At 39.4% G+C, this 17,165-nt stretch overlaps 1 protein-coding gene and 1 long non-coding RNA gene across 3 annotated transcripts in view; one reads left to right on the top strand and one right to left on the bottom strand.

Annotated features, from left to right (window-relative positions):
• Positions 1–17,165, top strand: part of LOC132975568 (uncharacterized) — a 60,355-nt gene that overhangs the window by 15,654 nt on the left and 27,536 nt on the right. The window lies entirely within an intron of this gene.
• Positions 1–17,165, bottom strand: part of slc8a1b (solute carrier family 8 member 1b) — a 138,119-nt gene that overhangs the window by 111,459 nt on the left and 9,495 nt on the right. For both annotated transcript variants that reach the window (XM_061040203.1, XM_061040201.1), the window contains exons 2-4: positions 16,013–16,939; positions 13,861–14,025; positions 11,057–11,847 (exon numbers count right to left, since the gene is read on the bottom strand). In XM_061040203.1, the coding sequence (XP_060896186.1) occupies positions 11,057–11,847; positions 13,861–14,025; positions 16,013–16,888 (1,832 nt within the window). In that variant the 5' untranslated portion in view covers positions 16,889–16,939. The remainder of the gene's footprint in view (positions 1–11,056; positions 11,848–13,860; positions 14,026–16,012; positions 16,940–17,165) is intronic.

Genomic DNA, 17,165 nt, shown 5'->3' with positions numbered 1-17,165 from the left:
TGGTAGGTTTTCATTAATATCATATTTCAGACTTTATGTTAGCTAACAAGTGTAGCCACTATATGCATTAACTTAGCAAGTAACTGTCTGTTGTGGTTTCACAGCTGGATATTTACGAGTTATACTTAAAACTCATGTCACATAAGGACGCTCAAAAATAGCCGAACCCGAACACAACCTGAGCCCCAGGCTTTACAGCCCCAAGCTACACAGGAGTCTTCAGGGAAACTACAAGGTGTCACGTTTCAGGGAGCAGAACTCTAACACACTTAGTGGAAATAATTCAGAGCATTAAACAATGATGATGCATCTGTTTCACTTGACCTGCCAATTTCATACTCTCACACATACACACAGAAACACAGAGGTAGACATTAGATTCATCTGGCGCTCTTTCTGCCTCTGTAGTGTCTCTGTGACCAATGCAGCGGATAAATAATCCAGTGAGATTCAGTTCTAATATCACAGGACCCGCTCGCCAAAAAATTAACATCAGCATAATGGTATTAGCCTGCTCATAGTCATCCATTAAAAGTACTTAGGGCAGACAGGCAGACAGGCAGGGGAATACAGCAGCGCTTTCATTAAAGCCCCGTAGATAAGGCACAGAGCAAAGACCTACGCAGTACATGCAGACATGCAGACATGCCACAGGTTTGAAGCCACCTCATGTCTCTATCTCTCTTCACTTACACTTGCTCTAAAGCAGCTATGTAAGAAGAGGAGTGAGTTGTTGAATTGCATATAAAATAAAAAAACAGTAACAGCACAAGAGAACAGAAAGGGTCCTTTCATACATGGTCAATTAATGATTTAGTAATGGCGCTAAAAGACTCCCAAAATAGGACAACATAAAAAATAAATTCCTATGAGATTTGACACCACAACGAGGAAAGTAACCACTGATTCTCGTCCAACACAAGACAAAGCAGAGTCAATCACTGAAGTTTGCTCCTCGCAGCAAGACTCCATGTGCTGCATTGTTTAAGGAATAATCCCTTAAGACCACCATCTTCTGATATGAGATAAGGCTGCATCTGTTAGCTGTTCCCCCACTGAAAGCCTTCACTGCAGAGACAGCCCCTGACATGCAGCATGTGTGTTTGTGCGAGCTCACGCAGACCTATCAGTCTTTTGTCTCTCTCTTTGAAGAGCTGCCAGAGATTTATGCCCACTGCTTTGTCTTCTGCAGTCCCACCTTCCCGTCTGTATGCCTTTAGCCAGCAAAGCTCCACAGATCCCGGCTTGGAAGTTAGATGTCACAAATGAAAAGAAAATCGACCCCGGGCTGGTTCAACCACCCAAACTTGTTTGAGGGGATGAATTTCCCAGGCTGTGCAGAGGAATTGTAAACTGAGCCTAAATGGGTGTGGCTCTATAATGGGATATTCCTTTCTTTAGGCAGCTGATGGGTGGACATGAATAGAAACTTTGACACGGTCAATCAAATCAGTTCGTTTTTACTTATAACAAGTAGATGACGATTATGAGAGTTTTTAATTTTTTTTGTCAGTATGTACAGTATTACCCATAAACCACCTGGACCCGGTTGTTCAAACATTTAGTCTATAAGAATGATCTGAATTCGAAAGTCCACTTTTTCATCTACCCAGGAACAGGTGATACAGTTAATTTTTCCAAGAAACACTGGGCAGGATTAATTTAACCTGAATACAGACTTTTAAGGATTTCTTAATCTGGATAAAATGGGACCTCATGCTACACACTTTTTTCCACAGGGGGCGCCAAAATCCCTTAAAATTCCTCACAGGTACTTTTTTTTTGTATGTTTGTAATCAACAGCTATTAAGGGATTCTTTTTTTATTTTTTTTTCCTTTTTACAACCTGTTACCAGTTTACTCAGCTGAGCAGGTAACAGCTGACGACCCTCCCAGCACTACACGCACGCCAACTCCAAGCACCTGGAAAGAGCACAACCAGACTGAGACACAGGCATGCAGACAGGCAGAATGAGAGCGAGAAGGAGGAGTGTCACAAACACTAATGTCTACTTAATCAACTATGTCACCTTAGCAATTCAGCATTCAGGTGTAAAAAAATGTCTAAAATATAAAGAGGTCATTGTTAAAATGTTGATAACAAATTCAAACATTTTATTACAGCTTATCAATGATATACAGCCTCAGTCCACCACTCTGCTGAGATCAAAATAATCCTGAATTCTTTCAAGTAGGATCAAAAGTCATCCTGACCTGACTCAAAAGTTCTGAAGTTTTAGAAACCTTTTAAAAAAAACAAGATTGGATTATTTGATCATATAAGATTTCGTAATCCTTAATATTTCTTGTGAACAAGCAGATGTCATGATTCTAATTTTTTAAAAGTTTTAATCCCAACAGATTTATTTAAAAAAAAACTGAACCTGTGCTTGAAAGAGTCAGGGAGGTATGTGATGCATTTCCCTGTCAATTTGACACAATAATGACAACTGAGAACATCTGGCAAAACTGTACAGACAAACTGCAGTAAAAAAAAACAACTACACATTATTTGGGTCGGCAGTTTAGCTCGCTCCATGCACAGAGGCTAACGTCCTCACCTATTCTCTCCTCCCAAAAATGAATGTCTCTCTTCAACTGGCCTATCCGATTAAGGCAAAATATGGCCCCTTCAAACAACACATCAATTGACATCAGAATGCCATGTGGAATTAGTAAAACATAAACCAGCCGTTCAGCATTGTGCATCCTAATTTCATTATTGCCAATGACTTGTGCCCTCTTGTTCGCACTGATAGATCAAAATCAGTTTGTACAAACATTTACCATAATGAGAGGACACATCTGGAAGCAATACGAACAATTAACTAGAAAATATAGTTTCCCATCTGGTCTGTTCGTTAATGGATTTTCTCCTCCTCTCTCCCCCTTGCTCTAAAGCCAGCGACTGCTCTTTTGAGAAGGTAATTTCCATCCCCGTTGTTGTCAAGGGGTTTTGTGGGGTGGTTGGGGCTTATTTGTCGAGCTCCTCTCCTCTTCTCTCCTCTGCATTTCCATTCACTTAAATAAAAACAAATGATATTGCGCCTTCTGTATATATAAGAGCCATACATAGTCCAGCACATTCCAATGCATTTAAAGAAAAAGAGTGGCATTTTCAAGTGCAGATTAAAACATGTATTCCTGTTTGAGCGACAAGCTAACACCAATTTAGCTGTGTGAAAGGGGAAACAAACAAAAAAACAACATAGACATTGGAAGATTTTGACAAGAGGTTATGAAACATTGATTGTGCTCGTTCTCTCGTGATACAAATGTTGCCAGCCTGTCAGAGATAAAAACGTAGGTGAGAAAATGCCCACATATATATCAGTTTTTATACTTTTCTGCCTCCTCTCATGCCTTTAAAATTGATTATACTTCATCTCTTACACATCTCTGCAGCTATTACTTTCATTAACATTCTGATCTAACGGTATTTAAACTAGTTTTTGGTATGTATGTGTTGGAAAAACATATACAGACACACATGCACAGGCAAAGCGGCAACCTCTGGTGTTTAAAAATGAAGCCAGTGCCAAAGAGCTAAATCTTGCAGTTTGTCGAGTGACAACTTGAGACTGGCTGAAGTAGCACTGGAAGTCACATATACACACCCCATTCAAAAAGACAGTTTTAACAGTAGAAAATCAACATGTTTACAGCCTGGTGCACAAAGTACATTTTGGTTTGATTAGCTCATGTCTCATGTGGGGGGTTGAATTTTTAATGTTATTCACAATAAGGCGCGTAGCTAACCTGATTGACAGGCGGGCGTGATGTAACGGTTTGTCATGAGGCTTAAAACCCGCCTAACCTCCAGCTCTCAGTCTGTCATTAGGTTGACTGAAAGTTAGGTTGAGACAGCATTTCCAGCATGGCGACAGCCATCGATGGGCTTCCAAAGTCCCCTGCAGTAACAGAGGTGTGACGTCAGTCAGGCTTCGTCCATTAATATTTACAGTCTATGGCACAGGCCCACTCACACAGTTTTAATCATCTGTCCATTATACACGTGGCTCTCCCACAACACTTGTTATCTCCCTCTGCTAATGAATTCAGTGTTTTTTAGCGAATGATACTGCTGTCACAGAAGGATGGAGTGTGTGTGTGTGTGTGTGTGTGTGTGTGTGTGTGTGTGTGTGTGTGTGTGTGTGTGTGTGTGTGTGTGCGCTGGTGTGACCTACAACCACATAAAGACTCATTAACAGCTCAATGCCTCATTGATATGAGTGTGCGAAGGAGGATTTGGAATTGATATATGTATATGTGTGTAGAAGAATTGTGTTGGCTGAGTTGTTTTGCTTTTCCTCTTCCTGTGTGTATATCTAAAGGCATTTGGTTGAAATGAACCGAATCATAATTCAAATTAAAATCTTCAATTCTGCTTTGTCCATTACAGAGGAATACTAAGGCGTACTTTTAGCCCTGCTGACAGTGCTGAGGTCTTTGTTGGATTGTCAAACAATGTTGAAAACCCCTCCCACCGCGCCTCTATGATGTAGCTCCGTTGACCCACAGTTTTCCAATCCAACAATCACAGCCACGTCATGATTGGTCGGCTATGTGGAGGTGAGAAAGCAAGAAGGCTTTCAACTTCTCTCTCAAGCTTTCTTTTTCATCATCCACGCTTCTATTTCTGTCACTTTTCATGTGAACAACAAAGTGCAACACTATGAAAGCTTTCCAGAATGTCTGACACTATTCCCAAATTGAACCTATTATTGAGTCTCACTTTCTTCTGAGGCTGGATTGCAAATCATACAAACATGCATTTTGAGCAATAATCGGCCTTGAATAACAGCTGGTCAGCCATCAAACCCAAGCCTGACTCTATACGATGTTGAATGATTCAAAAGGAAATTATTTTTAACTTGTATGATAAAAATCTTTATATAATAATATTTATTATTATTTATATAATAATCTGTATCTCGCAAAGACAGCATTAACATAAATATTTCATCACTTGCTGTTGTTGATACTCAAATGAAGCTTTGAAAGGATGTTTTTTCAAAGCAAATTGCAAAGGTGGAAAGAGCCATAAATACAAGAAAACCGGCAACAGAAACTTACCATAGGAGGATGTAGGATTTCCCACTTAGTGCAAATTGTATGTAACTACTGCTCCTTGTAAATAATTAGTGTAATGTTATCTGTCCATGAGAAACAAGGCAAAGAGACTAATAATATACTGATATAAGAAGTTTGATGTTCTTCTCAGGGTAAAGCTCACTAACAGAATGAAAAGCTGGAGTAAATAACAAGCCTACACTTTGAAAGTGAAGTGAATTTTCCTTACAACTCAACCAAGGCAAGTGTGGCACTCTGGTGTTTCTACTGCAAATGATATGGGTGAAGCCTAATTAAAACAAGTCACCTTATTAGACAAAATGCAATTTATATATGTTGTAAAATCAATGAGTAACCATATAGAATATTTGATCTCAATATCAATTGTGTATATGATTATTACCATAATCAAGCAGCCTTAACACGCTGTGTACAGTCCTATAGCGTCTGAGCATACATTTTAAAAGGCCAATCTGTGCTGGTTATTGGAGTGTAAAGTCCCAGTCTGTTTTTTTTTTGTGCATGCCTGTCTGTGTGTGTGCGCGCATATGTAAGTGTGTATGTGTGTGCGTGTGCGTAGGCAGAAGCCAAATTTGCCTATGCATTTATGTTTCTTCACTGGCTGTCTCTTTATGACTGGCTATGTTTCAGTATGTGCATGTGTGCCTGTTGGTGTGTGTATGTGTTTGTTTGTGTGTGTATGTGTTTGTTTGTGTGTGTATGTGTTTGTGATCCATGTACTCTGCATCATGGTCAAAAGTCAAACCCAAACTTTAGCTAGACATGTGTAAGCATCCACCTGCATGCTCAGTTTTCTAACTCTTTTGACCTTAATGTGTCTGCATGTGTGAAACAAGGCTTGTTGCCCCGGAAACTTCGCTTCATTGATAACCAGTGAACCATACAGCGTGCTCTCATTGTACATTTTACTATACCCAACACGATAGTTGAACATATTCAAGCCAGCTGTACTCTCTTGTGTGTAAAATATTCTTTATATGTCATAGCTTGGGAAAAGAAAAGTTGAATTTCTGACCTATTTAAGTAGTCTGGTTATTCCTACAGGAGCATCTGAAATAAAAAATAGAGCCTCTTAGGGTGCTCTGGATAAAACTGGTGTGCGCTGATATGGAAGTTTGTACAGGTGTTTTTTCAATATTACTAAAGTGCAAAACAAAACAAAAGGAGGACTTTAGATTTGTATTTTCTATTATATGAACACAAAAAGGTTCATGTGGGATAAAATATATATATATTTTTTTCCCATTGCAGTTTCCTATTTTTAATTACTTCTACAGATAAATGTTTTACAGCATTTTCAAAAGACACAAAATGAAGATAATGCACAAGCTCCTCCCTACCATCTACAGCCTCATCTGTTTTATTCACACATTTTGCTCTTGGCAAATATAGACCTTTGGTGAACATTATTTAAGGAAGACTGGATCTTATGAAAGAATATGATTTCTATAAGCACCAGGGGCATTCACTATGGAATACTATTTTAAATGATCATCTTAATGAGAAAAAATGATACTGATTAAAGAGATGACCGCTGATGCAAACACAGTAGCATGAATGCAATACTTAATACGAAGAAATACTTGGACTGAAAACGAACAGTTGTCTAAAAAACCTGTCAAAATCAGCCTTCTGTACTGGCGCATTACACCACAAGGTGGATAGCAGACATCACACCCACGCACGGACAAAAGCATGTAGAACTGAGCTGTTTTTTTTCTGTGACATACTGCGCTGAAGACAGATACAGAGATAATTTGACTCTACTGAGTGCCGTTTACCTTTCTGTGAAGCATATCACTCTCTCTCTGTTTATCTTTCCCTCTAGCTCTACACACAGACACACCTTACCATCTTCCAAAGAACACCTAGAAAATCTTCACAAACATGGACAGGATCTCTCACAGATAGACAAAGAGAAATCTAAAGGATATGAGAAGAAGTGAAAAGAAAAGGAAAGTAAAGACAGTAAAAACAAAACTGTACGATGTGTAAGACATGTTTCATTCTTCCTCCCTATCCTGTCTCTGCCATCTCTTCAACCATAAGCTTCCATTAACACTTATTGTCTATATTGAACCCCCCCTGCATCTTACACTTCTCTGTCCTCTGAATCAGAGAACTGAATCAGGGTAGAATTAGCCTGAAGGCAGACCTATTTAGATCAGCTATTTTGTAGTTCCTTTTTTCTGCAGTAACATTTTTGAGTGCTTTTCCCTGTAGGGACATACTCGGGGCCCTGGAGGCTCATACAGATGACATACTCTGTGTTTCTATGGGAAAGAAAAGTTTCTAAAAAGGCCTGTCTTTGGACAAATGCTGCAAATAAGTTAAGGCTTGAAACCCCAGCCATAGGGCAGTTGAATAGGTGAATGTTAATAACCGTAAATATGTTCAGAAGATTACATGTTTACTGTAATCGTAGTTTCTGTTGAAATTACAACCACGTCAACAGCTATATCCACATCACATCTAAGGTGTCCAACTCGAGTCATAAGTCCAATAAAGCACCTCCTGCATACCTCGAAAACTATAGAGTTGTGTTTATAATTTACATGAAAAAAAATAAATAAAATGAATTAAAATAAAAGTTGTTCCGTCTCTAAAATCTAACACCTGGCTGACATTTTCGGCATCCGAAAAAAAAAAACAAATTCAGGTTGTCTTCAGCCATATTATTTGTATGCTTATTTCATTCAAGGCTTGATGGTGAGAAAACGTTCAAATGACTTCCTTTAGAGCTTAAAATGGTCAACAGGTGTTATAGTTTATGTAAAGTGTAGGCTAGAACATGTAAAAATACATCACATACACGATAGGCTTGTATATAATGTCTTACATATTGAACTATTGAAGAATTTAATAAACTAACTGGAGATCATTTAGACAAGCTTTTAGAGATTAAATGATTGACGGCTACTAGTCTCTGGTTACATGATGGCCTCTCCCTATGTATACACAGTCAAAACGCTGTTTACATACAGCTTTATAGTTAGTCATCTTGCTCCAACTCTGGGACTCTTCCTTAGGAATCAAAAAGATATACCAACGAATAACATACACAGGGTAACCATGATAGTCGGAAAAGTGGACTATCATTTGATTTAGTCAAAGTGTTATTAAAAGCCACTTAGTACTGGCTGTAAGAGCTATGCGCTATGGAAACTATGCAGTCTGCCACAGGCTGAAAAAAACAGCCCTGCAGACATCTGCTTCAAATTTGACCAAAAACATAAGAGAGAGACATGACTACTGTAACCTAGACAACATCTCTCCCATTCATTCATCATGACATGCAGTGTTCTTTCATGGCATTACAACTCTTATTCCTCGCAAAAAACCTGAACATTTTCAAACAAGCAGTGTACGCAATCTTTTGGTTGCAAAGCCAATCTCATGCAACTAACTACTGATGCCTGCCAGAAAGAGATAGACAGAGCTTTACATATAGTTCCCGTTGTGTATATTAACCAAGCCAGGTTTTTTGTCTCTGTCGCTATATCACATCCAGTATTGTCACAAGGCCCACAGCAGAAACAGATTACGACCTGGTTGAAGCTTGCCAAGAAGGAAGGAGCAAAACATCTCTCCAGGAGATCTAACGTCATCTGGACAAAAACTGAAGAATGACAGGTCCCCACTCTTTGGGCGGTCGTGGACGCAAAGACAGCCAAACAGTGGTTGTTGAAATCCAAACCAAATATGGGTCTGACAATCCAAGAATCTGGACCCATCCAATAAAACCGATGAATCAATATGCGAAGTCTATTACCAAATCTTGACATCATTCCAGTTGCCATGGTAGGAAAGGGTTTCAAGAGCAGTGTGTTAGTTCAAGTAGAGACTGTGTTTTTCATATACATGATTAATTGTGATAATGGTCCAAGGCCCACTCACAACTCCCAAAAACAAGGACATGGCATAAGCAATAAAAAATGCCAAGTGGTAAAATCTGTGAATTTGATTGTATTCTCACAATGGCTACAAATCCAATAGGCCTACAGGTCACCCAAGAAAGCTTCCCTGCAAACAGTAATTTGTGATGACATTGTGAACACGCCCTCCTTACTATGTGTGCACATGAGTAAGAGTGAGAGAGTAGGAGAGGGTGCCCAAGTGCTCACCTCACTGAACATTCACAGAAAACATTCATCTTGTACACATAATGGAGTGTTTTGTGAAAAGCAGCAGTTTAATGAGAACCATGAGAACATTGCCGTACCGAGAGAGTGGGTGTATTCATTTTTACATGCTTGCATATTTGTGTGTTTCTGTGCCAATGTCAAAACAGGTTAAAAACATTTCAGCGCCATACAAAAAGAGCAATGCTGACAACAGATTTTCATCAGTTGCATGGTAACAACACACGGCCAGATACTTTAAAATTGGATATCTATTGGTTGGCAGTCAACAAAACATGTAGACTCCATTAAACAGCAGTCATCTGCTTATCCAAGCCCTGAATACAGACATTTTATCGGCACTGACTAGGCGAACGTATAATTAAAGTAAATTTGTACTGAATTGTACTCCTTTTAGAAATAAAACTACAGTATATCAAAGCCTGTATTCGACATGATAATACTGTCCTCTTGACGTCAACAAGCTTACATTTAACACTAATAAAGTTAAGTGTTTTAGCATTCACCTGATACTGTAACATAGAAACAATTTGTTTGAATTAAACTGTATCATTGACATCTGAGGTAACTACAGAGTCCATGTTTGAGTCAGTGTATCAGGTAACAAGCTGCTCGCAGTAATGATCAAGTGAAAGGGTGACAAGAAACACAATCGAGTGTGTGTTTTTACAGCAACAGTTTTTTACCACAGAAGATTAAAATAACAAAAGGGGACTTTGAAATCAGGCTTGGTTTCAAGCCAAAGTGCTCGGCATTGTGCAAACATTGGCTGATCGCTGGAGCTAATTCCCCACACTGCAAGCTTTACGCTACCGCTGGAGCCGGCTGTGAGTAAAATCACCACTGTGGTTAAAGGCCTCCTGAAATGTGGTTAAATAGCAATCAAGGACCACACCATGAGTCACCATCAGATAATAAGGCTTATGTGCTTGGCTAAGAAAAGCTTTGAACTGTGATTGTGGCATTTCACAGCAGGGATCCTTAAATGGAGTTTAAAGTTCTTTTCACACAGGAATGACATCAAAACAGCTTCTAGCTGGCTGCTTGAGTGGTTGCTCTGGGATGTTCCCACAAAGTATAAAGTCACCAAAAAGGGCAACTGACATCTTCTGAAAAAGCCTTTGTGTACCCTAATTAAGTTGTCTAGATGGATGCTCCCTCTCTGCATTGTCCAGATTTGGACAATGCACACTTATTTAATCAACGTACAGTCACCATTAACCAGCTTCTCTCTTCTATAAGGTTCATTTCTAAAGAGACTCTAGCACCTCTCATTCCATTTAGGTCCCGAGATTGCATCTACTTAAGAAAAATACATCAACCATTCAGAAAATAACCCAGTTTCGCTAGTTCTTGGCTCCTGCGACTCACAAGATAATCCTATTGTGCTGACTGCATGGCCATACAGAGAGCAGAAATCAATCAGAAGACTAAAACAGCAGCACAACAGCATCTAAAGCAAAGAGAGAAGAAGAGACTGATGGAGATAAAAGAAGTGATTGAATAAGTCACAGTAGAATTTTTTTTTTTTTTTTTTTAAAGCATCAAGGGTGGGATAGGGAATTGTTGCTTCTGTCAAGTCCCCAATAAGCAGTCCGCCTCGCTGCTCATCGTGACCACCACATCACACTCACACCACCACTTTCTCACATTATCAGCAATAACATTTGCAACATCACACTGACAAAGAGCGTGAAAATAATCAAGAAAATCATGCAGATATTGACAGTGAAGCTGTGAAATATCTGCGTGAATAAATTTGACAAATAGAATTGCACCATTATTTTGATGCACATTTTAAGATAGATTGATCAACTCACAAGATCTCGTCGTTCTGAAATTCCAGGATGCCGTGTATGTCTTCAAAGTCCTCTCCACCTCCTCGTGCAGTTCCCTCCACTGTCTTGTATGGCACATTGACCACACCGCGAGCCCCGGACGTTCTCAGCACCTTCACCTCCATGGTGCCAACACTCTCGCTCACATGGCATACAGGCTCCTCAAAGGTAAAGATACCGGCATGGTCGTCATCAAAGATGGTAACCGTTGCTGTGGCGGGTAAACCGAGACAGGCCACTGAGTCCACATGATTAGCTGACTCGCCGTCCTCTGGCTCCTCCCCTTCTGATGACAACACCTTAACATTTGAAAGGTGAATCAAGAAGTTTTCGTCCTCTTCAAAGATGTCATCGTCAATGATCCCCACACGGATCTCCTTCATGGTCTCACCAGGCTTGAAGACCACCACTCCCTCTGTGAACTCGTAGTCCGAGCCAGCGTTGGCAGTGCCATCTTCCGTCCGGTACTCCACAGATATAGTTTTGCCCACATCACCGCCACGCCTAATCACGTTCACTGCCACTGTACCACAGTTCTCAAGGCATTGGTAGGAATTTGGCTCGAAGAAGATCTTAGATATGGGGTCATTATCGCCAACATCAGAGCGTACCTCGTGCATGCTAACGGCTTTTCGTGCCTGATCGGCTGCATGTTTCTTTAGGATGTTGCCAGCGCCAGTCATCAGTCGGGTGGCCTGGCATCGATAGAAAGCACGGCTCTTCTGCTGCTGGCTCAGTACTTGGTAGTTGGCAAGCTCAATAAGTTGTTCCACCTGGTAAGAGAGCACATTAAGGCGAAGTATTAAACATTTTCTCTAGCATGAAGAGTGGACATGGTAGTCATTTTAAAATGTTGCTTCGTCAACATTCTGTACCATCGGCCTGCTAAAGAAAGAATGACTGCTTTGTCAACTTGTCTGTTAAGGAAAAAAAAAAAAAACATTGAGCTTATCCGACTGAATCAGAGAGTGACATCTAGCTGTTCTGGAAAAATATTATTTTATTGTGTGTCACATAGATGAATCTTACTTAAGAAATAATCAAAATACAGTTTAGATTAAGTCATTGTAATGATTTGTCAACAGAGACACTTGTAAGACTTTTTTTCCAGGTTGGAGAAACAATCAAGCAATTTTGAGTCTTAATTGCTTGAACAGAAGTTGTTTAAAAGACAACTGTTTTAAATGTCTGCTTGGGATATTTTACCAAAAATCTGCACTCTTTTGAATAAACAATAAACAAACAAACATAGTGATGATTTTCTTTTTAATCAAGGTGAATACAAGAGAACCTAAGAGGCAATGCAAAAAGCACAGATATGCTTTCTTCTAATATTTGCAATACCTAATCTCCTTGTGAACTGGGTTCAAATGAAGCTAATTTCAGATTGAAAGGTCGAATCTTGAAAAAAAATTGTGAATACATTTTATCAAATGAGTCAACGCCGTGCTTATAACGCCTATGACCTACTGTGAAAGTCCTTGGACTGGGATTTTGAGTTGACTTTTCTTAGAAAAATCACAATATATTGAAACAGAAAACTTCAAGATTGCTATTTTCATAAAGCAGTGGTACCAATGTGGAATACTGTATACCATTTTGATATCCTGATGAGAGAAAACTTAGCATGCAACATTTTGTTTAAAAAAAAAAAAAAAAAAAAGTCTTCCTAGAGAGACCGCAGCACATATTGTAATAAAGGACAGATAAGGAGCAGGTTCTCTCATCTCCTTCACTATTAGGTCAGTCTGCAAAATGGTGCCACCAGAATCTATTTCTGGATGAAAAAAAAACAAAATGAGAAAGTCGTACTAAGAGCAGTCCAATTTTGGAGGTTTGAGATCCAGTTCTTATCAGCTACAGATGTGCTGCTGCTGAGTTCTATAATAACTAACATTGTATTTTTCTACCTACAGAATAACATCAACATCAAGACATGTAAGTAAAATGTCAAATCACTAAATGTCACAGTGTACCTGTAAGGCAAAAGAGCCTCGCTTGTTTTTAACAAAAGGTTAATTAGCCCTTTTGTTTTCCCAAACAGAGATGTGGGCATAAAAAAGAATAATAAGAAGATCTTAGCTGGTTGTAATGCTAAGGAGAATAAGATTTCAGCATTTTGTCTTCATGCTTACAGCTTTCTTTTGGCTCTTTAGTATTAAACTTTGTACAAATAATAAAACGGGCTCTCAGTGGAATTAACCCTGTCCCACTGTTGTCTGTAATATATTGTGATCTTTTTCAAATAAAAATGTCTCAAAGGATAAACACATTGGTGGATAAATAAAATATGATACAATAGCAGCAATGCAGCTGATGGAGGATTCAGACACATAACATTGTATAAAGTATACTTATCATACTTTAAATTGCAGCTTCACAATGCTGTCAATCTCTTTAAACTGTACGGTATACACAATTTGATGAGACTAAGTTGTTCCACATAGGCAGTAAGACAAGCAGAATATGAATTGTCAATGTAGAAATTGGCGAAATCTATATTATTTGTAATTTACATAATAATGTAGTGGTGCTCCACGTCCTTTGCAAGTTTCTCTTTTAGTGTAACCATTATCAGATTATTCTGAGAGGTTGGGTCATCACCATAATTACTGTTGTAATCAAAGCAAATAGAAGTGCGTCATCTGCAGCTGCTTGTTTTGTATTTCCATACAACAAAACAATCCTGAGAAAGAAAAAAAACCGAGCAGGAGCAGCGGCAGTGACATTTTGTATTTTCTGTCAGTCTGTTTTATTGTTCCCTCTTTGAGGTCTTTTTGACTCACCTCCTTGTCAGGGTGTTTCTGTTTCAGCTCCTTCAGGATCTTGGCCATGTCTCTCCGGGTCTCCTCCTCATCCAGATCCTTTTCATCAAGATCCAAACCCAGCGGACCATCCAAGAAGTCAACACCGTGAGAGTTCAGCATCTTCCCATCCATCTCAATGTCCACCTTATCAAGAGAGAGAGAGAGAGAGAGAGAGAGAGAGAGAGAGAGAGAGAGAGAGAGAGAGAGAGAGAGAGAGAGAGAGAGAGAGAGCGAGAGAGCGAGAGAGAGAGAGAGAGAGAGAGAGAGAGAAGAAAGCCATACAATCAGTCCCATTGATTGAGGCTTTGAAGCACAGTGAATATGTTCAAGGCAACCATTGCTACTAATGAAAATGGAGAACAAGAATCCAATCCTAGTTACAGGTGCATTCATTGGTTTTGTTAAGCTAAATCAATTATTAGTTCATGGTAATTGTGTTTGGTTGACTAACCATGTTAACAAAATGTCAGCCATCTGTTTCATTCATTAGGGGGTGGTCTTGTTTTGAAGAGAAAACCAATTTTCCTTTTAGTTTAGTTCTATTTATTAAATATCTTTTGAAATCTTCTTAGTCATTAGGGTTTCAAACCAGAGACACTGTTGAGTTGTGATTGTTTTGTTGAATTTTAGCCAGAAGTTGAAATGAAAGGTCTCTTTGTATACACGTCTACAAATAGTAATGTTTTCTTTTTAATCTCATCAGAGAAGTGAGAGAAATAATAACAAAAGTCATTTTCAAATCTCCCTGAAAGGAAGCTGACTCTTAATTAAATGTGTGGTGAATAAATGTACCCAGCATCATAATACATATCCTAATTAGATATGCGTAACGCACTGCATGCAACCTCACACAAAGCATCAGATAGCATTCAAAAGAGGAAATTAAAAAGTGTCAATACTTGACAATTATTTGTGTTTGCTTTAACAGTTATGTGCTTCATGGCATGAGTTTACCTTGGCAGAATCCCATTCATTAATACAGATAATTGTTCCAGATACACACTCATCAACTCACTTCCGTCCGCATAGAGCACCTTATCTTCTCCTTCCTTTTGTTTGTTCCACCACATTTGGATGAAGACAGATTCATTTCTAATGGTTTGTTGTCTGTTCTCTAACTGATAAGCAGAGCCCCCAGCATGAATTTAAATTTTTTAAGGGACATTCATTTAAGAATTTAGCTGCGGAAATGTTTTTATTTATTTAATGCTTAGATCAGTCTTGTTCCAGAAATAACTGAAAAATGTCTAATGTCATTGTCATCATAACCGCATTTCCCTCCAACAAAACAGTAACAGATGAAATGTATTGAACTGAGTTGAATTTGAATAAAATAAATTTGATCATCGTGATAGCAGTTGTATAAGTTTTAAGTAAGAGCTTTGAATGACTATTAAAGGTTACTCAGGTTCAATTGAATATCTCTACAAACAAACAGCTTTGAATTCAGGTGAGGGACAGGAATATTGGCATTGAAAGAGTTCTGCTTTCTATTTGGACGTCAACAAATTAAAAGCCAGAATATTTTCCATCACCCCAGAGGCTAAATTAGTGTAAAACAATAGTCAATAGGTTCAGAGATTAGGTTACATTTAAGGTAAAGTTATATAGCATTGGCAAACATTTGTATTGTTTCTGAAGCCTTTAAATAAGCCAAAGTGATTGAAAAGATCTAAGAATATGGCAAAATCAATAACAAGAAACTTTGCCAGGGTACAAGATGAGTAATTTGGGGCAAGTTGGAAAACAGTTCAGTCCTTCTTTTTCAAGGGTGATCTGTAAATTGGGTAACTTTATGGTTAATCAGAGGGATACTGTGTGAAAAGCTATTTGTTTCATTTGCAAATCAAGTTAAACTACCCAAGAGCTTTGATTATAATATTATTAGATTTGCTATTAGATTTCTGATTGGTTAATGCACTGCTACTGTTTCCATCCAGAAAAAAAATTGCAATAAACCAGAGGTTTTCTAAATTGAAAGGAAAGGCCTAAAGTCCATCCATGTTGCAGGAAGCTTTCATCATTGTGAGGATAGTTTATGTATTTACTACTCTAGCAGCTGAGGGATGCGCTGCTGTAGCCTTATAGGGGGAATTACCAATTCAACGTACTAGTGGTAACTACAGCTTACCTTGGACGGTAGGGGGCGGTCACCCTCGGTCTCAATGATCATGCCACGCTGCTTGCCTGTGCGGTAGCGCTTGTACACATACTTGTAGAACAGCAGGCGACGGTCGGCAACCCATGCGAACAGCACACAGATTGGGAAGAAGAAGAACGTGAGCAGTCCTTCCCACAACTGCACCACACCAGGTGAGATAACGGACAGGATCAGATAGAGCCAGATGTAGGCAAAGATACTCCAGCTGGCAGTGACGAAGAAGACGCGGAGGTGTTTGACCTTCCTCGTCTCGCCATCAGGTACAACGTAGACACAGAGGCCAATGATCACGAACATGTTGAATGCCGCAGAGCCAACAATGGTGGAGGGGCCGAGTGTTCCAGCATGGAAACCATGTCCTATAACTTCTATGACAGACAGCAGGATCTCTGGAGCTGAGGAGCCCAAAGCCATGAGGGTGAGATTGGAGACGGTCTCATTCCAGATTCGAACTGTGGTGGTGGTTGTTTCACCATTGGGTTTCTTAATGGTAATTTCCTTTTCTTGCGATGTGATGACCTCTATGGATGCCATGAAACGATCTGCAATGATTGACACACCAAGGAACATGTAGACCAGAGCCACAAAGTAAACTGTAGCCCTTGCTACCTTGTCACCAAACGAAGGGTTTTGGGGCTCCCAAATAGGTAACATCACTCCCCTAGCGCATGCCTCGGGCTTGCTGCATTCAGTTTTATTTGTGGATACAGCAGAAACAGAGCCACTTAAGATGTGCTCAGGGGGAGCGCCAGCCAATGAGGGATGAAGCTTGATGAGGAGAATCATTGCGACAACCGCTAGCCTCAGGCCAGGGAACAGGGCGGAGGAGTGATCCCAGCGGCCCATGTTTACGTCCCGACCAGAACTGTTGGGTGACAATTAATGAAGTTGTTGAACCTTGAAGAGAAAGGAGAAGAAGAGGAAGAAATTCAGGATGTTGATCGACATGGCAAATATAAATAATGCGACAGCACTTTTAGTTATATATTTTAAACTGTTTCTGTAAAACGGACATGTTGCTTGAAAAACCACCTACAGAAGAAAAGACACTAAAAGGAATTTAAAGAAAGTCAAATCCTAACACTTCTTGAGAGCAATTTAACTGAATTGAGGAGGATTTGCC

Source organism: Labrus mixtus, chromosome 6, assembly GCF_963584025.1.
Source record: "Labrus mixtus chromosome 6, fLabMix1.1, whole genome shotgun sequence".
Taxonomy (NCBI): domain Eukaryota; kingdom Metazoa; phylum Chordata; class Actinopteri; order Labriformes; family Labridae; genus Labrus; species Labrus mixtus.
The sequence above is the reverse complement of the archived record's forward strand: the minus strand, read 5'-3'. Positions and strand labels throughout refer to the sequence as shown.